The sequence below is a fragment of the Xenopus laevis genome, chromosome 1S, assembly GCF_017654675.1.
Source record: "Xenopus laevis strain J_2021 chromosome 1S, Xenopus_laevis_v10.1, whole genome shotgun sequence".
NCBI lineage: Eukaryota > Metazoa > Chordata > Amphibia > Anura > Pipidae > Xenopus > Xenopus laevis.
In genome coordinates, this window is record NC_054372.1 from 183559099 (window position 1) to 183586569 (window position 27471).

General features: G+C 39.6%; 1 protein-coding gene across 1 annotated transcript in view; it reads right to left on the reverse strand.

The window, feature by feature from the left end:
- The window catches only part of nnt.S (nicotinamide nucleotide transhydrogenase S homeolog), a 75021-nt gene that overhangs the window by 27078 nt on the left and 20472 nt on the right, over positions 1 to 27471 (reverse strand). Inside the window, exons 4-15 of the mRNA XM_018244497.2 lie at positions 27148 to 27365; positions 25630 to 25717; positions 23297 to 23385; positions 19907 to 20094; positions 19205 to 19338; positions 17917 to 18108; positions 15881 to 16034; positions 14709 to 14870; positions 10752 to 10862; positions 5018 to 5163; positions 1220 to 1415; positions 417 to 650 (exon numbers count right to left, since the gene is read on the reverse strand). Coding sequence (XP_018099986.1) covers positions 417 to 650; positions 1220 to 1415; positions 5018 to 5163; positions 10752 to 10862; positions 14709 to 14870; positions 15881 to 16034; positions 17917 to 18108; positions 19205 to 19338; positions 19907 to 20094; positions 23297 to 23385; positions 25630 to 25717; positions 27148 to 27365 — 1912 coding nt within the window. The remainder of the gene's footprint in view (positions 1 to 416; positions 651 to 1219; positions 1416 to 5017; positions 5164 to 10751; positions 10863 to 14708; positions 14871 to 15880; positions 16035 to 17916; positions 18109 to 19204; positions 19339 to 19906; positions 20095 to 23296; positions 23386 to 25629; positions 25718 to 27147; positions 27366 to 27471) is intronic.

Below are 27471 nucleotides of genomic sequence, written 5' to 3' on the forward strand. Positions count from 1 at the left end.
AATTGGCCCGGGTACAGCTGAACTGAACCATCAAATTTCAGCAACTTTTGCGAGTCCCAGAGAGTTGGAGAGATGTTGGGTTGAGTGTAAAACAAATATTTTTTCCTAGTCTGCTGTAGATGAAAGCATTCTAGGAATGGATCACATGCACAGTTCTGCTTAAATAGGAGATCAAATATTTGGAAGGTTCCTTCAATATTACAAAATATTGCTATTTAAAATGATCTATGTAAATAAGCATAAGAACCAAATTTTAGGGATGGGGCACTTTTTTATTGTGTATGTGTGGAAAGGGTTGCTCCTAGCCATATAATTGTAGGTCACCTAATTTTTGCTTGAAGAGCTATGGCTCATAAATTATATTTGTTTAGTACAAAATAACCTTGTGCCAAATGAGCATTTTCTCTGCGACTTACCCTGCAGTTTTCCGTAAGCAACAAGGGAGCCACTGAAAGTGACGCCACCAATGTAGGTACCCAGATAAGCCACAATCTTGGTGAGGTTTGCTGCGGGATCAGTTGCAAAGTGTGGATATTCGATCATGTATTCAGCTACACAGGTGAGAACGGCAGCCAGACCCACAAGACTATGGAAAGCAGCCACAAGCTGGGGTAGGTCTGAAATCTGGATACGTTTGGCAATGGTCAGACCTGAATGGTAAAGAAAATGAAGAACAAATAAAAGCCGCCGAGCCACAGCCCTTTTCCACTGAGGATTTCTGTTTTACCTTTTCCTTTCCTTTTGACCAAGGAAAGTTGTCTTAGGCAATATTACCCATTGGCATAGAGAATTTAGTGTGGTCCACTAAGCTGGCTATTGCAGGGCTGACTTTAGCTGGCAATTTGGCCCACTTGACCCCGAGAAAGGGTTGCTAGTATTGTTCAGCCTCATACAAACTGCCAGGCAGTGTAATGCATTCTTGACTAGCTGCTGTTTGAAGATGAAAGGATTGTTGAGGGATCATGCCAACAATAGGCATGAAATTCCAAACGCTCGTCCCTGCAACAAGTCAGCAACATGCCTCAGAGCAAGGCGGGGTTGCAATTGCGTGGAAAAGCTTGTTCCTTCTAAAATAACTCTCCTTCACATCAAAGCATCAATCTAGACAAGACATTGATCCCAATAAACTAAGACAAATTTTATTACGTAAGACATAATTGTAGCAGAACTATCAGAAGATGGGCAGCATTAAAACAGCCAACTCATGCTTTGTTCTTACCTATAGTGCCACCAAGTGCCATCGCTCCAGACATCTGTGCTAGTAATTCTGGACTTGGTTTAAGAGCACCTAAGGTGGCTGCGATTCCTCCAGCCACTCCCATCATACCTAGGGCATTACCTAGACGGGCAGTGCCTTGGGTAGATAGGCCAGCAAGGGCTCCGACACAGCACAGGCCTGAACCAAGGTAAACCATCTGCGGAAAAAATGAAGAAAAAAAACCACTAGTTCACTGGTATCAAATAAACATATGAAACATTGTTTTATTTGTAAAAAAGAAAAAGCATGTAAAAAGAAGGTACTTAATGTAATGGCACATAGGCAGAATTATTGGAGAGGTGCTCCTTTGGGTAAGTTAGGATCACTCTGTAATGCCCAAACATCTCTGTGTCGGGTTTCAAATTCAGATGAACTGTAACTGTCAAAGGACACAGGCAGTTTGATTGCTGTGGTCCTCACTGAGAATGCTGTGCAATGTAAAATGCCAACGTGCCATTAGCCTTAGTGATAGGGATTCAGCTATGGTGTGTCAAGCTATTCAGATATATTATTCCAGGTTAACATTGAGCCCACTTTGTATTTCTCATCTCTACTGAAGAGATATTTCAATTAACCTTTAGTATTAAGAAGACAATTTTAATCCATATGTGACCATACATGGGCCAATTGGATTCAACAGCATACTGGGCCTATGTATGAAGCCTTTTGATGATGTCTGGCAGGCGAGAAAGTTTCATGAAGGGTATCCATAGTATGAACTGGTCTTTGGCCCAGGGGCCAAAACATTGGGCAAGTCCAATTTGGCCCAGCACGTGTGGCAAGTTAAGTGGATCTTTGCTCAAATTGGCTAACCTTCCTGTCTATTGGATTTTACTACTGAGTTTTGTTCTTATATCTACCAGGGAGCTGTAATCTTGTGTTAGGGAGCTGCTATCTGGTTACCTTCCCATTGTTCTGTTTTTAGGCTGCTGGGGGGGGGTGATATCACTCCAACTTGCAGTTCGGCAGTAAAGAGTGACTGATGTTTATCAGAGCACAAGTCACATGACTTGGGGCAGCTGGAAAACTGACAATATATCTAGCCCCATGTCAGATTTCAAAATGAAATATAAAAAAAATCTTTGCTCTTTTGAGAAACAGATTTCAGTGCAGAATTCTGCTGGAGTAGCACTATAAACTGATGAGTTATGGAAAAAACATTTTTTCCCCATGACATTATCCCTTTAAGACTATATTTGGATAGCCAACATAAATCAAACCAACAGAAGATTATTAATTTGAGGTTTCATTTTGCCGGTCTTGACTTTAAGCTTCCATGGATGCTATGCTTGACCAAAGCAACAAGCGATCACTCGAAAATAAAGAGAATATGTGAATTATTCACTGAGCTGCACAATCACTTGGGAAGAATACAAACAGAATAACAAGGCATGATGGGCTGTGCCTGCGAAAGCTTACAAAACAAGGGGTTGGATATAAAGGAGATATAAAACAATAAAAACACCCTGGCAGAATGTGCTCAGAACATCTGTCTTTATCAGCAACCAAACATTGGTGGTTTAAGTATAGGCCACTGAAACCCCTCTGGCCTTGCAGCTCATCCATGGCATAAGCACTTTTGAGGCCTTTGAATGAACAGAACTATCAGAGATGTAGCAACATTTGCACAAAAGTTGCAAGGATTTAAGCTTTGCTATCTCCTCGATAAATAACCCTAGTTCTTGTGCCTATGTCTATTTTATCTGGCAGGAAGATGAACCCACCAGGATAGGATTCTGCTGCCTCAGCACATAGAATATACAGCATGCCCAATAAAGAGAATTAAGACAAACAACAGGGAACAAGAACATATCTAATGTTATGTATAAGCAACGCAGAGCTATGCTTGGCCATTTAAAATAATAACACGGGGTCATGTAATTTGGAGTGAAGGCAGTCACGGGGAGATAAAAGTTAAACATAGAATTTCATTATATGATTTTATTGCAAAAACTGCCGACGCATCCCTCGGAGGGTCTCAAACCAACTGCAAAGGAACTTTTGAGAAACCCGATATTGGCTACAATTGTGCAGAGCGATCATTGATTTAGATAGGAGACCATAACAAGCAAGCATACTGCTTATAACATGAGCGGCTCAGGCTATTAGATATCAGCATTTTAAAACAAACGCGCTAATGCTATTGGGGAAAAATCAGTGGAACATCTAACTATAAACATGCCTTTTACAAGGAGTGAACTCACTCATGGGCTATCAGCTGAAGCATATAAGTTGCTTTGGGGTCAACAAATAAAAGGAAATTTGAGAGTTTTCTAAATATGTATGGCAGCAAAGTCAAAGAATCATTGTTGGCTTCTCTCAGACAAATAGGTCCAGAGAGACAGTGAAATTCGTATTCTGTAATAAATCACTTTACCAATTATCTACTTTCAAAAGCCAAAGGGCTTGCAACGGGTCTGATGTAAATGAGTTGTCTCGGCCTGTTAAATACCAAATCCCTTAGCTTCCAAGGTTAGGATTACCCATGCCAAACAACCCCTTTGACAGTTTATAGTATTAAAGGAGAAGGAAAGCTACCATGCCATTTATTGCCAATGATTAGCCACAATAGTGTAAGCTATAACACTATATTTATTCTGCAGAATGCTTTAAAAGCTTTCTGTTTGTTTAGTATAGCGGCTGCCATATTAGCTTGGTGTGACATCACTTCCTGCCTGAATATCTCCCTGCTCACTTTTAGCTCTGGGCTCAAATTACAGCAGAGTGGGGAGGAGGCAGGGAGGAGAGGAGCAAACTGAGCATGCTCAAGCCTGTGCCCTGGAGGTTTAAGATGAGAGAAGGAAGTCTGATACAGAAGCCCATGTGTGCCCATTCTGATAAAGCTTACTTAGTTTTAGCCTCTCCTTAAACACACATTAGCGTAAAGGAAAGATTTGTTTCTACAGTGGCCACTTTTCTGTTTATTCTGTCTTAAAATGACCTTGTACATATATAAGCTATAGTTTTCTGTTAACCAGATCCCCTTTCTGTGAAATGTTTGAGATTATACATCATTCACACCAGCCCCTGCCTGAATGGAGTTTACAGTTTATATTATATTATAATGAGCCTATTAACCTGTCCATACGCTTTTGGAGTACCCGGTAGTGATGTGCCGGTAGGCCCGTTACCCGCGGGTTCGGGCTGACCCCGCACCTCCATTTGCGGGTGGCGGCAGGTCAGAGTTGAGCTCTTCTTCCTGCTCTCCTCACCCACAACCCGGAACTGCCGGCTTAATTTTTTAAAGATGCACGCCTGCTGCCCTGCCCCTTTTGTGATGTCATTGGCGCGGCAGGTCTGCGCAGGCCTTAAAATAGAAGTCTGAAGTCTGGCTCGGACTGGTTGGTGAAGGGCGGGTTTTACCCAACCCGCACATCACTAGTACCCAGAGGAAACCCAGGCAAACACAGGGGGAATATACAAACCCCTTGCTGAAAGGCCACTGATGAAATCAAAGCTGACCCCAGTGCAACACTAACAACTGTACTACCTTGCTTCCTGTGGGTGTGAACTACCATATTGGCATAAATGTATACTTTTCACCTCTGAGGGACACTACCACATCTCACAACAAGTGTGTTTTTAACAGTATAGGGTCCAAAGAGAAATTTACCTATAACGACTTAAATCATTAAAAAAAAAAAAAAAAACTTTAAAAAGTGTGCGTTTTTTTCCCCCACAAAGTAATTCTGCATTGCAGCATGCTTAATTGTGAATAGTAAAACCACAGTCAATGATAATGTTAATGTTTGAGTTCACCTGTTCAATGTCATATCCACTTTGAAGGGCAGCTGCATATCCCCCAATAAAGGCACCTCCTGGGAGCAGGTACAGATAGTTATACTCAGGAGGGTCAGTCGGACGTTTGAACATATCCAGCATTCTCTGAGTAACCAGGAAACCTCCTGCAAAGGTGGAAAAAAACACTATCAAAGAGCAAGAATATAAACTCACATCAGAGATAAAGGCCCTCAATTTCTAGGCAGAGTTAAAGGGGTTGTTCACTTTTGCGTTAACTTTTAGTATGATGTAGAGAGTGATTTTCTGAGACAATTTGCAATTAGTTTTAATATTTTAAATCTTTTATTATTTGTGGTTTTTGCTTTCTTTAGCTTTTTATTCAGCAGCTCTCCAGTTTGCAATTTCAGAAATCAGGTTGCTAGGGACCAAAAACAGCCATGCATTGATTTAAATAAGACCCTGGCATATGAATAGGAGAGGACCTGAATAGATATAAGAGTTGTCAAAAGTAGTAATAACAATACAGTTGTAGCCTTACTGGGCATTTGTTTTTAGATGGGGTCAGTGACCCCCATTTGAAAGTTGTAAGAGTCAGAAGAAGACGACGACAGCGGCAAATATTTCAAAAACAATAAAAAAAAAGAATTATGACCAATTGAAAAGTTGTTTAGACTTAGCCATTCTATACTATACTAAAGGTTAACTTAAAGCTGAACCCCCTTTAAATATTTTTTTACTTAAGTGTTGCACAGAGGCATTTGACATGTCTGTCTAAATTTTAATATTTTTTTTTAAAGTTGAGATATTGAGCTCTGTATAAACACCCCCTACCTTCACCCTTTGTTGAGCCTGTTTTGGCTCACAGATGAACAGAATTCCATTATTCAGGGGATTATCAAGGGAATAGCTTCATTTTCCTTGTTTAGCTCAAGAAATTTGAAAAAAAAAAAATGCAGGCTTTGCATGATTAAAACAAAAGGAAAAATTATGTTCAGCACAAGCCCTACTCATTGCATGTTGAAAAAGGAGCCATTTTCACTAGAAGGGCTACTCACAAGTTTCTACAAAGAAAATACAATGGGGATCATTTATAAACACTGGGCAAATTTGCACTGGGCAGTAACTCATAGCAACCAATCAAATGTAGGCTTATATTGTTCCACATGCAGCTGGCTGGAAAAAAAAAAGCTATTTAGTGATTGGTTGCTATGCGTTACTGCCCATGGGCAAATTGCCCAGTGTTTCTAAATGAGCCCCAATATCTTTAATGCCTTCCCTAAACTCAAACAGAAGCATTATCCCTCAGTGCTAGGAGGCTGGCCTGCATTAATGTCTTTACAGCATATGTTTCTGCATCTGCAGCATTTTAATCAGTTAACACATACTTTAGCCAATACGTAATTTTGCTGGTGGCGACATTAAGATGTTCGGTCAGGTTACTATTGGAGAAAAGTTTACCTTGGGTTGAAATCAATCTATGTTACACTTTTGTAAACAAGGCCAGACATAAATAGTACATGTACTTGTTTATTTTTAGAGAGAAAAATAAATAATTTTTAAAAACTTGGATTGTTTGGATAAAATAGTCTATGGGAGACGACCTTTCCTTAATTCGGGTTTCCGGATTACAGATCCCATACCTGTACGGGTTTATTATTATAGCGAAAATAATTTGTAAAAATTTAGATTATTTGGATAAAATGGAGTCTACGGGAGACAGTCTTTCCTTGATCGGATTTGGGGATTACGGATCCCTTACCTGTACAGTTTTATTATTATAGAGAAAACCCAAATGATTTGTAAAATTGTGGATTATTTGCATAAAATGGAGTCTATGGGAGATGACCTTTCCTTAATTTCCGGATTACGGGTCTCATACCTGTACGGTTTTATTATTATGGAGAAAACTAAAATAATTTGCAAAAATGTGGATTATTTGGATAAACTGGAGTCTATGCGAGATGAACTTTTTGTAATGCAGAGCTTTCCGGATATCGGTTCCTATTCCTGTACCTACAATACACAATTTCTTCTGTAGTGTCAGAAAACCAAGACAGGAGATTTAATGCACATCCCCAGGGCTGTGAGAGGGCTGCTGATACACAGCATTGTAGTTTTTCCTATACCTGGAGGGCATTTCTCTGCTTTATATAATATAAGCAAGACAAACCAGTTTGTATCTTTTTCCGAATTATCACTTTGATCACCTAATCGTTTTATATGTCCTTGGCTTACACCTAAATCCATTTCATCTACAGCCGAGCACTGCTAAAAGCAGCTTCTCGCAACACTTCTGCTTTAGATTTGCACAATAGATCAGCTTGGCTCTGTTTGTGACAACCATTTAAAGAATTACTTACACAAAGACAGTGAGTAAGGGGTAAGCAATATCTTGGCAAGGACATAATTAACCTCACATCGTTTTCATGTTGGATTGATTAGTTAGGAATTTTTATAAGGATGCCAGCAACATTTCTTTTTTTCTTTCTTTATGATTTGAGCACACCCGTACTAATTCCTAATCTGAACAACTCTGTACCCTTTGAACAATTCCTATATATATATATATATATATATATATATATATATATATATATATATATATATATATATATATATATATATATATATATATATATATATATATATATATATATATATATATATATATATATAGAATTGCAGCAGACGACGGCACTCCTAGGAATTTGACCAAAACAGCTGTATTATGAATCAAAAGTGAGGTTTAATACATCCTACGTTTCGGTTCCTAACCGGAACCTTCGTCAGGGAAGCAAACAGTGCAGTACACGTGAAAAACATTTAAATACTTAAATTTAAGTAAATTAAGTAATTTAAATTTACTTTAAATGTTTTTCACGTGTACTGCACTGTTTGCTTCCCTGACGAAGGTTCCGGTTAGGAACCGAAACGTAGGATGTATTAAACCTCACTTTTGATTCATAATACAGCTGTTTTGGTCAAATTCCTAGGAGTGCCGTCGTCTGCTGCAATTCTACTATTTAAACTTTGACTGGCACCCAGGGTGAATATGGATACATGGTTGTGCGTTCCTTATGCCTTTCTCTATATCTATATATCTATGACGGCTAGAGTTGTAGCCGAAACGTCGGATCAATAAATCACAGCCTTTGCGGCTTTTTTTTTTTAAGTCCTGTGAGTGCGGTTTTTTGTTACTATATATATATATATATATATATATATATATATATATATATATATATATATATATATATATATATATATATATATATATATATATATATATATATATATATATATATATATATATATATATATAAAGTTAGTATAAACATAAAGCGTGTGTTCTCACGGTGGATCTAACCAGCATGAGAGTTATTTTACCAGGGAGTTTCAAAGCAACTCATCACGAAAAAAGGGAACTCATTTAGAGCCTTTCCTGCAGGACTACAGCAGGTTCTGATGCATTAATTCCATCTGAATCAAAGGGGTTGTTCACCTTTAAATGAACTTTTAGGAGGTTATTTAGCAAGGTCCGAATTTATCTCAGTATTTCTAAGTTAGAAATCCAAGCAACTCCGATTGCCCGAATGGACCTTATTTATGAAGAAAAAAAGCCCGAAAAAAATAGGGTCGGGTAAACTTCTGAGCTTTCCCCGAAAACTCAGAATTGTTTGTGGCTTTTGCACAAAAAAAGACGAAAAAAATCTTACGTTTTCTGTGGTTTTTGCGCAGAAACCACAAACTCATCGGATAACGGTACGGACATCAGCAGAGACGCTGGGACCTTCCCCATTGACTTATACAGGACCTCGAGAGCTTTTAGATGCTGGGGTTACGGATTCTGAGTTTTTAGACCATCGGACTTTAATAAATCTCGAAAAATTTATAGTTTTTTTTTTTCCACCAAAGACTACAAATTATTTGATAATCAGATATTCAGAGCTTGATAAATAACCCCCTTAAAATGGTGCAGAGAGTGATATTCTGAGACAGTTTGCAATTGGTTTTCATTTTATTATTATTTATGGTTTTTGAGTTATTTAGCTTTTTAATCAGCAGCTCTCCAGTTGGCAATTGCAGCAATCTGGTTGCTAGGGTCTAAATTCCCCTAGCAACCATGCATCGATTTGAATAAGAGACTGGAATATGAATAGGAGAGGATCTGAATAGAAAGAGAAGTACTAAAAAGTAGCAACATAAATACATTTGTAGCTTTAAAAAGCATTTGGTTTTAGATGGGGTCAGTGACCCCCCCATTTGAAAGCTGGAAAGTATCTGAAGAAAAGGGAAAATAATTAAAAAACCATAAAAAAGAAAAAAACGAAGGCCAATTGAAAAGTTGCTTAGAATTAGCCATTCTATAACAAACTAAAAATTAGCTTAAAGGTGAATCACCCCTTTAAGGTAAAGTGAAAGTGCCCCATTGCATCAATTATCTGTATTTGGTTCAAATAACTGCAAAACTTTTCTGCTTCCTTTTCTCTCAAAAAAAAAAATACATTTGTCACAAATCGTGTTCTATCAGTTGGCAGAAAACAACATTACTGTGTGAAAATGCTCTTGCCTGCTGGATTTTGGCACCATCTGGTCTACCAGGGCACAAGAGATTCTTATTAAATCAAGGGTTATTTAAATTAAGTTAAAGTGTCGCAAAAATGAAAATTTAATATAAGCTTCCTCATACATATATATACTAGCAGATGTATTAGAACTCACTTAAATAACCGATTCCAGTACAAACACAATCTAACAAAATAACTGCCTTTTGCACAAATTCTGCATGTAGAGAGACATGATGTTTGGTGAGTTTAATAGAGTGAGCTCTAATACATCTTCTATGTAAAAGGAGCCCCCTTTTAAGATATATTGGATCATTCATCTGACACCCAACTGCTGCATGAAGACAGAATGAAGAGAAACAGATGCTGAGAGAGGAATAGTGAAGATGAACTTGATTATTTCAGAAACAATACATAACTTTTAATTGATTGTACAGGTATGGGACCTGTCCAAAATGCTCGGGACCTGGGGTTTTCCGGATAACGGATCTTTCCGTAATTTGGGACTTCATGCCTTAAGTCTACTAGAAATTTAACCCAATAGGCTGGTGTTGCTTCCAATAAGGATAAATTATATCTTAGTTGGGATCAAGTACAAGGTACTGTTTTATTATTACAGAGAAAAAGGAAATCATTTTCAAAAATTTGGACTATTTGGAGAAAATGGAGTCTATGGGAGACAGCCATTCTGTAATTCGGAGCTTTCTGGATATCGGGTTTCCGGATAAGGGATCCTATACCTGTATTTAGAAAGTTTCTTATTTCAGTATGATAAAGCTTATATTAGGAAATTTTTATTTTCGCCATAGTTCCCCTTTAACATACTTCCAAAACAAATCTGCATAAATTAGGTTGCCTTTTGCAAACTGTAATATTACATAAACATAATATTCTTTCATATGGCAGCTTTTTAGGGTAGGACTACATGGATGTTTGTGGCGCAATCAGACACGCGCTGCGACAGAAATGAGATGATGTTGGATGAAGTCGCCAAAAGTTGTTGCGTCTGCATCCGACACTCGTGTCGGATCAACGCATCTGAAATTTCTCTCACCTTATTTCTGTCGCATGCGACAAAGCGTCCGATTGCGCCAAAAACATCCATGTAGCCCTACCCTTAGACATTGTGTTTTCTTTTTTATCTTATACCTACTCCTAAATGTATAAATGCAACTCTTTCATCGTACCTGCAATGTTAATGGAAGACACAAACGCTGCGAGGACGGCCAGCAGCTCATGTGTGTTGGTGGGCAGATAACTTCCCCCCATGAGGGCCAGTCCTCCCACGGCTGTCAGACCTGCAGGAAATAAGAATAAAGAGGTTAAATCTCACACTCAAGTCAAGTCTATAAAGCTTATAGAAAAAAAAAAATGGCAGATTTGATTTCTTAGATTTGTGCAATGTGATCATTAGAAAACAGTGCTGCTGGAACATTCAATATCTTTAATTGCCTCCGGAAAAAAACCTACTAATCTGTAGCTTTTATGACATTAAACTGATCCAAATTTACATTTTAACTTCTGAAAACAAGTCTCCGTAAACATAGAAACCACAAACATCACACAGTTAAACTTCATAGAAATGTACATGAGGCCTTTTTTTTTTTTTTCATATGAAATAGATTTAATGATCCTCTTTGCAGAAACTAATTAGCAGAACTTCTGAATCATCTGAGCCAAATAAAGGCTGTTAAGATCACAAATTGCTTCTTGAGACTCAGATTAATTGAAAAAAAACTGTAATTAAAGTAACTGCTATAGTAAAACAGTCTATTTTTAGGTTGCTAACTCATTTAATAATTCCATTTTTTATTTTTAAGGGCTCTTACTGACGAGCGGTTGAAGCTGCGCTCCCCTGCGTTCGGTTTTTCTGCGTTCAGCCGCAAGGGAAACGCTAATTCATCACTTTGCTCCAGTGGATTTTCCTGTGTAAAAGGGCATAAAATCTGCAATTTCAGCCCCTGACCGCTAGCTGAATCCTCTGCTCTGTTTGAGTCCGGTAGCCTTGTGTTGGCTCTAGCATGAATACACATTTTGGCGGCAATACGATTGATTTCGCAGCGAAATCCGCCATGTCAGCCCTTAGGGCTCTTACACACTGGTGGTTTTTGCTGCACTACCCTGTAGGGGAGTCGCAGAAGAGCGCAGGTGTAGACGCACTGAATTATTGTGAAGGCGGCTGTACTCACACAGACGCATGTAAGCGCCAAACACAGGTGGGATGCAGAATGTTGCATATCACCTGTGTTTGGTGCATACATGCGTCTAAAGATTGATGATTATTCAATTCCTACAGTAGAAACTTTGTTATTATAATACATTTGCATGAATGTTTCCAAAGCAATTAATTGGTTGCAAAGCTGATTTATTCACCCCCCCCCCCCAAGAAACACTGCTATACTTGTAACCATGTTATGAGCTATGGGGGACTCTGAACAAAGGTTGTGCCACCAATTGAAGAGGTCTGGTAACTACTGATTAAGGGCTCTTACTCACGAGCGTTTTTACCTGCGCTCCCCTGCGTTCCGTTTTTCGGCGTTCAGCCGCAGGGGAGCGCAGGAATAGACGCATTTCATTTTTTTCAAATGGGGCTGTACTCACACAGTCGCATGTAGGCGCCGAACGCAGGTTGAGACGCAACATGCTGCATTTTTCCTGCGTTCGGCGCCTACATGCGCCTGTGTGAGTACAGCCCCATTTGAAAAAATGAAATACGTCTATTCCTGCGCTCCCCTACGGCTGAACGCCGAAAAACGGAACGCAGGGGAGCGCAGGTAAAAACGCTCGTGAGAAAGAGCCCTTAAGGCAATGGTATCTGCAGTGTTTTATTACTGCTTTGTATTATTCTTTATTAATACAGATCTAAAAAATTCCAAAGCACTTTAGACAGATCATGTATTGTCCAACACTGGTCCTTGCCTCAGTGTTACAATCTAACACCCCTATTGTATTTGCACACTACAGACAATTTTATCAAGAGCCAATTAAACACCCTTGCGTGTGGGAGGAAACTGGATTACACAGAAACCCACACAACAACAGGGAGAACATGCCAATTCCTTTCAGGTTGGAATGGAACCTAGGAGCCCAAGTTCCGCAAGATAGAAGTGGCCCTGGACCACATTTGGCTAAAGAACTCCTGACTGTTACCTTTATTTGCACATATTTTGGCAAGCTGCTCTGCCATCTGAAAAGATGTAACGCAACAAGCTGCCTGATTGTGGTTCTAAAGGCCCATGTCCATAACTGGTGTATAAGTAATCTCTGTTGTATATGCAATGTTACACTGCACAGTGATCAAAGCGAGACAGACGTCATTGACCTGTACTTAGTAATAAAGCATCCAAAAATCATGCTTGGCATGAAGAGCTTTGCCATTTGGGACTGGAAATGGGCTATCATGTATTGGGAGAATATGAAAAAAATTGGGGAAATATGAAGAAGTCCATAAAACAGAAACCAGCAGGGACATGTGCAGCCATTGCAGCACAACCCAAAAAATGAGAACATTTACCCACACCACAGCTACATATGATGTCAGTGAGTAAGGAGCGAGGCCTAGGGTAGTTCAAACAAACAAAGCCAAATTCCCAAGTGTTGCACAATTCAGTTCTGAACATTACATAACCCAAAATGGGAGACATTCTCACACTCACATTCTCACACTCTTACGATCATTAGAAACTAGGGATGCACCAAATCCAGGTTTTGGTTTGGGATTTGGCCTTTTTCAGCAGGATTCGGAATCCTTCTGCCCGGCCGAAGCGAATCCGAATCCTAATTTGTATATGCAAATTAGGGGCGGGGAGGGAAATCGTGTGACTTTTTGCCACAAAACAAGGAAGTAAAAAATGTGTCCCCCTTCCCACCCCTAATTTTCATATGCAAATTAGAATTAGGTTCGGTATTCAGCAAAATCTCTCTCAAAGGATTCAGGGGTTCGGCCGAATCCAAAATAGTGGATTCGGTGCATCCGTATTAGGAAAACACAACAACAAAAAACACTGCTATTGTATTTAAATGTCTGTAACACGATTTTGGGCTAACGGGGTAAACAACCAGCTAGTATGCAAGAGCATGGGTTACATTTGACTCTTAACACCTAAGGCTGGGCCTTCGTAAAGTGGAAGAAATGGAAACTCACTAGCCCCTTTCACTGGGTCCCTGCTCCCTGACTTAAACACTAGAGGTTCAGGTCCCTCTAGGGCAGAATGGCTTTACTGGGCCTTGGTGTACCCAGGCTCCCTGGAAACATCTAGCTGAATCAGCAACCAGAAGCCAAAGAGGAAGATCCACCCCTTCTTACTCACTATACCAAAGTGTGACAGGAAGTGGTCACAACACCTTTTGGCCAATAACTCGGATATGTAAATTACAACTAGCTACATGGGCATCTGCCCAGCAACTATGGAGATCAGGATGTGTAGGGATTTAATGCCATAGGTACACATTAACCCTATGGGTCCCTACATGTCAAATTGCTGATAGAGTGACCATTACAGATGGGGATGTACCTCATTGTGGAATGCAGATACACGCTAGCACCCCCTGGCTCTCCGACAAATGAATCCCCGGTGTACAGTAAATGAGGGATCGGCTACCTCCCAATACTAAGGGAAAGAAATTCACTGGCCAAAAAGATAGGTGCAAGCAGGGACAAGCCAATGCAAGGTTTACTGCGGAAGTGCAACGTTTTTGGGCTAAGACCCCTTTGTCAAGCATAATCAATGAGTGCAACGCCCTGGAACACCACACAAGTAATTAGCATAATTAACAATTAGTAGCAATGGTAAAAAATAATAAAAAAAAAAAAGCAAAAAAAAAAAAAAACCTTTCTAGAAATCTAAACTTTGGCAGGCAAGGGACCTAGGAAAGTAAGTGGGGATTCATAAATATGCACACAACCCAGTGGAAACCAAGTAAATATGGCATATGTATCAAAAAGTTGTCCGATATATGTCCTTTATGCACTACGCTACAATGTCCCTGTTTGAACATACAAAAAGATCATTCAAGCTACATCTCTGGATCTGTTGTTAAAAGACACACGGCACCAATTAGAAGATGCTAGAGGTAAACAGATAAAATCGTATTAAATAAAAAGAACCCATTATTAAGAGGACAAAGAGGAAAAGGCTTATTACCTGAGATGGCATTAGTCACAGACATAAGAGGTGAATGTAGAGCAGGAGTGACTCCCCATACTGTGTGGTAACCAACAATTCCAGCCAATCCAAAGGTTGTCACCATCTGAGTGAAGGCAGAATGGGGTGATGCGATGCCCAGACTGAGGAGGGTGCCCAGGCCTAGCAAACAAATATATATAGACAATAAATATTTTAAGACAGCAGAAGAGCAATATACACTTTTATTAGTCCTTCTAGTCCTGCCTAATGTAAATTTTACATTGTAAAAAATTATTGTATGTATTGTAGTCATTTGTTGCTTTTTATAAATAAATGATACAAAGAACAATATGAGCTCTAGATCTAAATGAAGTGAACATGTTTTTGAATCCAAAGCCCAAAACAAAAGATAACATTGGAGGAATAAAAGCAAATACTTATTCTAGCAGTAGATAGACAGGGATTAGTAATGAACGGGTCCGACCCAAAGTAAGTGGAACAGGTGGGTTCGGGTCGACTTCCACACTAAGTTTGCGGGCTGAACTTTGGCCTCTGTCCACCCCATGAACTTCTAGTGCGCCACTTCTGCGTAGATGCACTCTTTTTTTATATGCTTGCTCCAGCATGCCCCACCCTCTTCCGTGACATCATAGGGGGTCGGACGTGGGTATATAAGTAGGAACGAGCAGCGGGTGAGGGTTGGATGCCGGTTCTCCAGGGTCGGAAAAGGGTCGAGTTTCTATCGACCCACACATCACTAATAGGGTCATGTGACAAGAGGCTGGATCCAATGGATCCAGGTGTTGGCGTTGGACAAATGATGGGCTTGCCGGATATCTCATATGGTTCACGTGCCTGTACATATATTCTCCATATAGTCTATGTAGGTATTGCAGCGATCATCTGCCACCTAAATGTTTCACCTTGTCACACAGAACAGCATCATATTCCAAGGGTCGGGTAATACAATGAAAGTAGCAGGTTCTGCAGTATGTCTAGTAACCCAGAGAAACCAACCAGCTAGTTGTATTTAACAGTCACTTGTCTGTGATGAAAACTGTTATCTTATTACGGTTATGGGTTGCCAGCACAGGTGCAAACCGTGTTACTTTTATTCCACATCCTTTATAAAGGGTGATCCTTCATTAAAAAAGCAAGAGAAATGTGTGTAAAGAAAGAATCACTCTTACCTGCTGTATAGGCAGCAGCACCATTCATTGTCTTTCTAAAAGGTGAAACGGCCGCCACCTTTTCAGCTTCCAGTTCAGAGACAGATTTCTGCTTCACAGGGGTTCCCTGAGGGATCTTATTTGGAGGTGGTGCAGGGAAAATGACTTTACCATCCTAGAAAAAAAAAATTCATAATCTTAAATAACCTGCCAATAAAAGGGTATTATGTCTCTATTTTTAGCTTATATCTGCAGTGAATATGATGGTATTGGCCATGGGTACATGTATAATTAACATATGCTTTTATTACTTTCATTTCTAGTTCTGGCTACAACTTAGAAACTCCTACATCTCTTCTTATTAAGAGCAAGGTGTGGCCTAGCAACATTACACAATTCACTCATTTCCCCCCCCCCCCCAATAAAAGCTCTTCAATAGACTATTCTGCATAAAAATAGAAAGACATATGCACCTTTTTAAGGAGTCCCAAACTAAATTTCTGCTGATAATAAACCCTTGTTCGCATTTTCACTGCTAACTTGCTCATCTAAAGGGAATGCTCTGGAATCCACAGTAATAAGCCAAATAAGCAAATACTTTTCATAAAGAATGAATTTGTAATAACACAAGGAAGAGCTAAGCTACCCAAGTGCATTTGTTCTTACCAACCAATCAAAAATTAGCTAATCCGTGCCCAACCAGTTAGGTATTAGCTTCCACAGGTGCAGTTGACCATGGCAACCAATCGTTGCATTCATTTCTAACTGGTAGCCTACCAATCAAAACTGATATATATATATATATAGACAAATACAAGATTCCTCTGCACTCAACCCATTATCAATATATTTAAGACAGCGACATTTTGTGCATACTGCTACTGAAAAATGCCTTACCCTTTAAACAACACAGGGATTGTTTGTCCATATATTGCAATATATTTAAGCTGGCCAACTACGTCAAAGTCATCCCATATCTGGCCAGTCCTATGCTCAATTTTCATCTGATTCATTAAGAATTCTATGGTTTAATTATACATTTTATAAAAGGGACGAATACGTATATATATATATATATATATATATATATATATATATATATATATATATATATATATATATATATATATATATATATATATATATATATATATATATATATATATATATACACAAACAAGCCACACTCCAAGGACTTCATTTTGAAAAATAGCTCCTTAACTGGGGCCGTCTTCAGGATGTTCCTGAAAGGCGAAGTTAAGCAATAGAAGATATGGCATTTTTGGGGTAATGTGATAAAATGTCCTAAAAGGGGGGGTTCACCTTTAAGTTAGCTTTTAGTATGTTATGGAATGGCTAGTTGTAAGCAATCTTCATTATTTATTTTCTATAGATTTTGCATTATTTGCCTTCTTCTTCTGACTCTTTCCAGCTTTCAAATAGGTGTCTGTGACCCCATCTATAAAACAAATTCTCTGTAAAGCTACAAATGTATTTGTTATTGCTACTTTTTATTTCTCATCTTTCTGTCCGGGTCCTCTTCTTAATCAAATCAATGCATGGTTGCCTGGGTAATTTGGACCCTAGCAACCAGATCACTGAAACTGCAGTGCTGCTAAATAACTCAATCAACTTAAATAAAAAATGTAAACCAATGGCAAATTGTCTCGGAATATCACTCTCTACATCATACTTAAAGTTATCGCAACGGTGAACGACCCCTTTAAGTTTGAAAGCATCTAGTAACACATAGCAACCACTCACATGTTTGTTTTCAAAAAGCTGACCAAGAAACGCTACCTGTTTGGATGCTATGGTTTACCTGACAAAGTAGAACAGTTCATTTACTGCATTACTCAGAATCACAGCAGGCAAATTAACCAACTTCACACACCTACCTAAAAGTCGTGGCCAATACAATACAGATAGAAAGCCAACCAACAAAGTGAATGGGTATTACCTGTAACTAAGAGTCTAGCAGGAATTTAGACATTCAAGATGCCCAACTACTAAAAATCTAGGAACCATTAAGACCAATAGATAAAATTTAAATCTACCTTCATAACTACAGTTCCTCTGATGACGTGATCCATAGTACCATAGTCAAAATCATCCTTTATATCATAGTAGAAATGATCCTTATCTGGGCTGATGGCCTTCAGAAGTTTGGTGATATTGTTGGAGTAGAGTGTGCTCGCCTGAGTGGCCATTCTGCTGGGGATGTCAGTATACCCAACGTGAGTCACACCCTGAAAATAAAGGAAGATGCATTAAAGGCAGGCACACACAAGATTACTTTAGATTGAACAGAACAAAAAAATATATTATGGATATATATCTTGATAACGGTCCCAATGAGGAACAAAACTTTGGGACACAAATGGTATATGAATAAATATTTTTTTACTTATCTAGATTATGCTGATCCGACCTGCAAAATTGCTCAGAGATGTCATTAAAGGAGAACTAAACCATAAAAATCAAGATGGCTAAAAATGCTACATTTTATATACTGAACTTATTGCACCAGCCTAAAGTTTCAGCTTGTCAATAGCAGCAATGATCCAGGACTTCAAACTTGTCACAGGGGGTCACCATCTTGGAAAGTGTCTGTGACACTCACATGCTCAGTGGGCTCTGAGCAGCTGTTGAGAAGCTAAGCTTAGGGCTCGTCACTAATTATCCAGCAGAAAATGAGCTTCCCCTGTAATATAAGCTGATGCTACAGGGCTGATTATTAAATTCTGATGCTAATTGCACTGGTTTCTGTGCTGCCATGTAGTAATTGTGTGTATTAATTACTAATCGGCCTTATATTGTGACAATCTATTCTATGTGTACTGTATATTGTAAGTGGGTCCCTAAGCTCAGTAAGTGGCAGCAGCACAGAGCATGTGCAGTGAATCTGCAGAAAAGAAGATGGGGAGCTACTGGGGCATCTTTGGAGACACAGATCTTTACTGCTAAAGGGCTGTGGTTGCCTTGGGTTGGTACAGAAACCCAAAACATAATGTACAACATTTCTATCTACTTCTTTAGTTAAGCTTTGTTTCTCCTTTAACACAATCAAAAGACAAAAATGTAGTGACTAGTGTATTCTCCTGATAATGTAAAAAAAATAAAAGTGTTGTGTATCTCATTAAACAATATCCACCTCCCCCTATAGAACGGAATATGTTAGTAGCTACCTTTTAGTTTTGTGACCTGCATAAAAGCCTTCACCCTGTGGCCTCATGCCTTTCCTTCCTGACTTATAATACCCTTTTATTTTGCAATAGGGGTACATTTGTTCCTACGCAGGGTCCTGCCCAGTTTTTGAGATAATCAACAAAACCGAACAAATACCTTGTGTACATAAAGTTCTCCTGGTTTAGTGGTTTCAATGTTTCCTCCAGCCTCGGCAGCCAAGTCAACCACAACGGAACCTTCCTTCATCAATTCAATCATGTCCTTACGGAACAGAATTGGGGATCTTTTGCCTGTATGTGGAAAAGCAGTTACCCAGGGTAAATAAATAAAGAGCCTTTTTTACAATAAGACTATTTTCCCAGCTATAATTAAGAACATATTAGAAGGGAGATTGATCGATGAACATTTACCATTTATTGTCAGGAAAGAGAAGGAAAACAAATTTTCCTTTCCTTCCTCTGCTTTAACAATGCTTTATGTGTACTTGGGTCTTGGCACCTTTAATCTCCAAGCGGATTTGTTATATTAACTACTTACATATTGTAGTGCTGCCAGCAAATGATCACTAGTCCTATAAATTATGTTTTTGCTCTTTTATATAAATATATATATTGCTGTGTTTACCCCTCAGCCTTTTGAAACAGCTTCCTTTGAAGTACACATAATTAGCAAGGGTTAATTAGTTTCGAACTGCTACCACAGTCTAAGATGGGCACGCTACAGAGCATATTGGATATAAAGCTATTCAGCATTTTATATTTTGAGATATATAATATAATAAACATTGCATATTGCTGTGTGAACAATGCAGAAAAGCATCTTTGGTCAGTTACCATGAATGTAGATTACAAGCCCTACCAGGAATGAGAGCAGTTGTGACAATGATGTCCACGTCTTGACACTGTTTAGCAAAGAGCTTCATTTCGGCTTCAATGAATTCCTTGGACATTTCCTTTGCGTAACCACCTTGGCCTTCTCCAGATTCCTTCAGATCCACTTCCAGCGGCTCCGCCCCAAGGGATTTGAATTGTTCTAAAGCTGCAGCCCTGTGGCAAGACCATAACACAAGCTTTAATAAGACTTGACTCACACACACCACATTAGAGAATGGGGGGGCAGGCACCCAAATTGAACAGGAATAGAATGTACAGCCGTTGGCTTTAGAACTCTGCTTGCTCAGGGAGGGGTTATTTGCCTGCCGGATGGTACAGTAAAGCCTTACAACAAAAATCTGTTTTGTTTTTTTTTTCCCCAGAAATTCTTGTAATACATTCTCCACAGCAAAGAAATGTTGGGGGAAAACCACATGGCGAGGAATGACCACATAACAGACTCTTCCCTCATCAAAGCCTGTGTCATTTACTCAAGCCGAGCCCAAACACTTCTATTGGAGCAAATGTCACGTCTGCAGCAGAAACCGCTGTTAGCATCTATTCAAGGAAATTTCAGCACGGTTTTATTTTTATTACTTTCAGCTCAAAAGATTTTATCTCAGCGCTGCCTCTGTCTGCCAGAAAACTCCTTTTATTGCCCATTTCCAAGTGCCATCTTAGGAGGCACTTTTGCAACATTCCATTATTCAAACTTTACATTTTTTTTTTGGTAGCGCCCCATCACTAACTCACCTGTTATAACAAATACCCCTCCCATCATCTTCTGCCATGGTGAAGTGATTCTGTCATTTGCAATCCCTCTGCTTCCAGAGAGTCGCTGCTACACTCATTATGTAAATCAGAAGCACTTCCAAGTCCCAGAATCCATTATTTCAACAAGGGAAGGGTTGTTTGCCAGCCTAGACTGGTGGGTGGGGAAACGGTCTTTGATAGTCCGAGGCAGACTATCATGGTTTCCTAAAACAACCGCAAAAAGTTGTGAGTTTTCCTTGCGCTTCGTGCCTGTTGGGGCACTTACTCAATAAGTAAGTGCCCCAACAGGCACGAAACGCATTAGGCCTTCACATGCAATGTACTTCTAATTTCTACTACTTTTTGCTTTATTTTTTGGAGGAAAACTCATAACTTGCGGTTATTTTATACACATGCACCTATAGTCTGCGTGAACTATGAGTATATCCTCCCCTTTATGATTTGGTTTTTTTTTTCTATTGGACTTACTATTCTGTCTTAGTGTTAAAAATTGGCTTTCATCGCGATTTTTCATGAATTATCATGGTTTCCTCTCAATCTGAGGAATCGTGTGTCTCTGTATGGAAAAAAATATGAATAATATGGGGGGGGTGTTTTGAGAAATGTGGGGTAAATTCTTACTGTTTTGGATGCCATAGAACTAAAGAAAGCCAACTTTTACAACCACATCTGTGTCCCAATCTAAGGGGGGCAGTCACAAAATGTTGCCCTACAGTGGGGTGGGAGGCTGAAAATATAAAGAGAGGAAAAATGACTGCTTAAGTGCATTTATGCATGGGGCTATAATTTTTGTTATTCTTCCCGGAATTGGAGAATACAGAAATGACGTTACTTGGCTTTGTTTCCAAAGGAATGCTAACACACTTGTATCATGTTTGTGCTGCAGCTCATTTCTAGTGTTAAACAACCCTGTGCTTGCTTTCTAGAAAGTTCAAACACAGAACTAAAAAGAACACTGGGGATGTATATTTTTTGCGTCAGCAAATAAAGCAATATGTTCTTGCCCAGGAGAGTCTAACAGAAGATGGCGTGTGGCTCTTCCACATTTAATAAACAATCAATACTCTTAATATTTGGCTTTGGAGAGTCTACTGATAATATAAGGCTGCTGTATGAGCCCACAGATTATCCCCTTAACATCAGAGCTGCCAGGGAAACAATGCCCTGACCAGAATTCCTACTGCCACAGGATCAAGCAAGAACACAAAGGTATCAAAAACTCTACTGCCATAGAGCTGTTTTTAACTGAAAGTTTATACAGCAGACCTGTAGAAGAGGTAAGTTAACCACACCAAAACGTTAAGGGTAAGGACACACGGGCAGATTCGGGGAGATTAGTCGCCCCGGCGAAAAATTGCCTCTTCTTCAGGGCGACAATCTACCCGAACTGCCTTCCCCTACCTTCCAGCCGGCTATAATGAAAAATCGCAGCGGGATGGCACTTGCGGCACTTCGTTTTCCGAAGTTGCCTCACGAGGAAACTTTGGGCGATTTCAGAAAACAAATCGCTGTGAGTGCCATCCTGCTGGCAATTTTTCATTTTAGCTGGCAGGAAGGCAGGGGAAGATAGTTCGGGGAGATTGTCACCCCAAAGAAGAGGCGATTTGTCGCCGGGGCAACTAATCTCCCCAAATTTGCCCGTGTGTCCTTACCCTTACACAGAATATCTTATTTTAAGCCAAGGAAAATAGTTGAATCAAAACAGCTCCAGACAGTAATTTTAAACTGCAATTTGTTTATTTAGCAGTGTAGGCACACTACAATGCTACTAGTACTAGTAGCAGCTACAAAAAGACAAAAAAAAAAAAAAAAAGAAATACCCTGCCATAGACGGAGAATTGTCTCTGCTAGAATACACAATCTCTTAGCAAAGCCAATTATCACTATTGTCTATTTTGTTGCTGTACTAGTAGCTATGCGTGTGTTCACCCTTCGATATCTCAGCAATGGCTGCATGTGACTACTCCAAAGGCAGAATCTCTTCCGCACACTACTTACTTGATTCACCAGGGTGCATTCACTTCCGTAGCTGCTCCCAAGCCAAATCTTATCCAGCGACTTTGTGTGGAAGAAGCACACCTATACACCGGCAGTTGCCTTTTTAGTCTATTTATTGCAGCAAAAAATAGCACAAGCTTTCTGGGAGTGGCCCCTTCCTCAGGCGCAATGTTGCCTGTGACTACTTTCATAGTTACCCATTACCAGATGATTTTCTATGTATGTAAAATACTAACTTGGGTGGATGTCCATTGAAGGGCAAAGTATGCATAGGCCTCCATGTGTGATACAAGCCATATGCATCACACATGCTATTTATGCTAAGTACTGCTTCCTGCTAAAGAAAACAAATGCAATGATGTGTTAATATGTATAATTTGCCTGTTTTCTCTACTATGTTTATGTGATCTAATGAAGTTCCTCCATGACATATTCAACAACAACTGCTAAAAGCTGCCACCTTACTACGCAGCATGGTGAAGAATTACCAGTATCAAGGGGAGGCACGAGTATACTAAAGAGCAGAAAATTCTCTTCTCTTGCCCCAAAGTGAGGGTCTCTAAATATCACAAGAGTGTAACAAAAGATTTGCTTGGTTTCATACCTGGTGTCAAATCCTCGCACAATTGCTCCCATAGATTTAGCTGCTCCTGCAGCGGCCAGTCCAGCCACACCGCCCCCAATAATAAGGACCTACAGGAAAATATTAACTTCATTTTATACAGGAATGTTGATAAGATGCAAAGGGCCATTAACCTAAAAACAAAACATTATAAAACAGGGGTCCTCAAACTTTTTAAACAGGACCAGTTCACGGTTCCTCAGATTGTTGGGGGGCCGGACTATAGTTTAAAAAAAATGAACAAATTCCTATACTACACACACGTTATGCACGTTATTGCACTCCATTTAATCAACTTGTAATTCATTGATCATTAAATGACAAAAATTCATGTCGCACTTAATCAAGTGAGCATTTCATTTATTTACAGTGGACCTGTCAACCAGACACAAAAATCTGTATAATAAAAGTCCTTTTCAAATTAAACATGAAATCCAATTTCTATTTTTTATTAAAGCATTCATAGCTGTTGTAAGCTCATTCAAAAATCTCAGCTGTCAATCAAATATTGTCTGCTACTCCTCTATGCCTTAGGCATAGAGGCGGGGCAGGCAATTACTTTCACTTTCCATTCAGCATTCCTAGATGTCACTGCTCTCCCCACATTCCCCCGTTCTCTTTACCATTTAATTGTGTATCCAGGGCATGGGGATGGACATCAGGTCCCCCATTCTGGTGCACAAACAAGATTCTGAGATGATGCAAGGCTTGTCTTAAGAACAGTGTCCACAAAATGGCTCCTGCCTGCTTGCTATAATTATAAATTCCCAGACAGATGGAAACAAGATTCAAATCATTTATATTGTGTAATTAAAGTTCATTTTGCTTGACTAATGTGATAAAATCGGATTTTGAACATTTTTTTTGGATGACGGGTCCCCTTTAATCAATTTTAAAGCATTCATCGCAAGCACTCCCACCCCAGTAAAATAATTCAGAGCTTAACCAAGGATAGAGAGTTTGGCCATGGTGCAATAAACTTAATAGGGCAGAAATTACGAGACCTCAGTGTTTTAAATATAAAATAAAAGCAGTTGATGGTGGGCACTCAGGGTTCTACATAATGTGTGGGTTATGGTGGTAAATAAGGCCCACTTTGAATGACAGCTTAATTCCTCCACCAAAGGCAATTTACAATCAAGGCAAACTTAGCACTCAGCACAAAAATAGTAGAGGGATCAGGCCAGGTAGGTAGTTGTAATAGCCAGCAAAAAGCTCACCAAAATGCCCAGCACAGAACGATCGACGGATGGGAAACGCAAATCTAAAGCCACTCCCTCCCTGATGTGTCTCTCTTGGATTCCCCCATGACATCATCAGGGGGGAGAGAGCGCACAAACATGCGCACAACCGAAGCGCCACAGGGAGAGCAGTCATGGACATTTAGATAGCAGGTGCCAGGGGAAGAAGCGGCAGCAGGACCAACTAGGTCCAGTGTCGGACTGGCCCACTGGGATACCAGGAAAATTCCCGGTGGGCCCAGGTGTCAGTGGGCCCTTTTGCTTCCAACTATGTGGCCAATTTCATGGTCATTCCTTATTTCTTTATGGGAAAAAATGCTTAATAGTGGAATAATAGACTAAGTCAATATAAAGGACTAGGAGAATAAAGAGATTGAGTGAGGAGAGGAGTAATAATAGTTTGGAAAGTGGAATGTTTACTGGTGGGCATCTGGCATCCGAGTCCGACACTGACTAGGTCTGGTGGGCTGGAGGTGTGGGAACAATTTATTTTGCGCAAAACTGGAGCGACACACACCTCTTGCCAGCAGGGGCCGGCGTCAGGTAAACTACATTGGAGGGAAGTATCCGGTCCGAGGCCATAGTCTGAGGATCCCTGTTATAAAACGTTCCTTTAGGGAACGTATAAAAGGTTCCTTCTTGGGATCACTAAACATGTAATGCCTTACATTTAATGGGCTTGGGAACTTCTAGGACACTAGATAAAAAAGCATGTTCCAGCTTGTTTCAAAAGGAGTAGGTTTATTTGGGGGGAAAGAGGAACCACATTTATGAATGTGCCATGTCCTTTTCTCAGGCAATGCTTTTGCTTTTGGCTGCCCATTAGCGCTTACTACGGTGCTATAATTTTAGGTAACGACATAAGAAAAACCTGGACATTTTGAACTCATTCTGCCAGTTCCTTTACAGCAGAGTCATGCTGCCATCTGCTGGACATGCTCAATTAATAAGAAAATATAGTAAAAGAGAACTGGTACAACTAACCTTGACACTCAGGGGAATGTTGGGTGTTGGTAGTTTTAAAACAGCCAGAGCATCAATGTTTGCAAGAAAATAAAAACATATAGTAATTACCTTGGCTGGTGGAACTTTGCCAGCAGCAGTGATTTGTCCGGTGAAAAATCGTCCAAAGTTATTGGCAGCCATTACTACAGCTTTGTACCTGACAAGGCAAGACACACATGAAACCAATGTAAGACATTACTAAATAAAAATAAAAGTGTTTAAACGGAAACATAGCCTATATCTAAGACGTCTGCATAAATTCTTTGAACAACAAACTTTTATGGGTTATTAGGACTAGGAAGCTTTATTATATCTGAATATTTAAATTGATTCTGTCATGATTTCTGTGATGTACCTTTTATTTCTAAATTACACTGTTTACACTGCAAATAATTCATGCAATATAAAATGTGTGTGTTCACCCTTCGATAATAAGGCCCACCCTGAACCAGCAAGTGTATTTTTTTAGTTGTAATATTGGTGTGTAGGTGCATCTCAGGTCATTTTGCCTGGTCATGTGCTTTCAGAAAGAGCCAGCACTTTAGGATGGAACTGCTTTCTGGCAGGCTGTTGTTTCTCCTACTCAATGTAACGGAATGTGACTCTGTGGGACTGTTCTTAAATCTACCAGGCAACTTGTATTAGTGAGCTGCTATCTGGCTACATTCCCATTGTTCTGTTAGGCTGCTGGGAGGGAAGGGAGAGGGGTGATATCACTCAAACTTGCAGTACAACAGTCAAGATGACTATGAAGATTTTCATTCATCCAGGTCATGGTATATCTAGTATAGGTAAATCTAAGTCAAGAGTGACTGAAGTTAATCAGAGCACAAGTCACATGATTGGGGGCAGCTGGGAAATCGACAATATGTCTAGCCCCATGTCAGATTTCAAAATTAAATTTTCAAAAATCTATTTGCTCTTTTGAGAAAAGGATTTCAGTGCAGAATTCTGCTGGAGCAGCATTAAAGGGGATGTTCACCTTCCAAACACTTTTTCCAGTTCAGTTGTTATCATATTGTTCCCCAGAAATAAAGACTTTTTTCAATTACTTTCCATTATTTATTTTTTTACTGTTTTTCCAAAATCTAAGTTTAAAGTTTAATGTTCCTGTCTCTGGTTTTTTTTTCAGGTGCGGATACTAAACTGTTACAATTTTGCAACATTCAGTTGATACATTTCTCAGCAGCATCTCTGGAGTATTAGCAACTATTGTATCAATTTTAACAGCTGCCTGTAATGAAACCCAGAGATTCTGTATCAATTTAGTACAGGTTACAGGGTCGGCGACCCCCCTCCCAGAGCTGCTTTAGAAGGTCAAAAAGACCCTTTACACTTAAATATTAGAAAAACAGTGACACGTAGAAAATAATAGGAAAAAGTCGTTATTTCTGGTGATCTATCGGAAAAGAACTGAAGGTGGAAAAAAAAAACATTTTTCCTATGACAGTATCCCTTTAAATGTAATCAATACACTCATTGATGTATGCAAATATAGCGTTACATGGTTGTGGACATGTCCATCAGGTTCGTACTTTTTCCCAACTTTCCCAGAATATTACTGGAATGCTAAGGTAGGCCGCTCACCCTGCAATGTTTGCCATTGAACTCAAGGCGTCGTATCCCTGGGCAATTGTCACACGAGGCACCTGGTCCATTGCCAGGACAGTCATATTCTTCTCAGAGAGTTTGCTCAGCAGGTCGGGGTTCTGAGCAGGGTAAACGAAGCTGACAAGTGTTGAGGAAGGCTTGAATAGGTCTGCTTCATGCACTCCCAGAGCAGGGTTTAACATGGGTGCCCGCACCTGTGGAAGCAAAGAAATACTCTTTAAATCCTCTTGCAAAAGCCAAGGGTTCACTCAGCTGCCTGCTATACCCTGTATTGACACAATACTGAACCGAATCCGATTA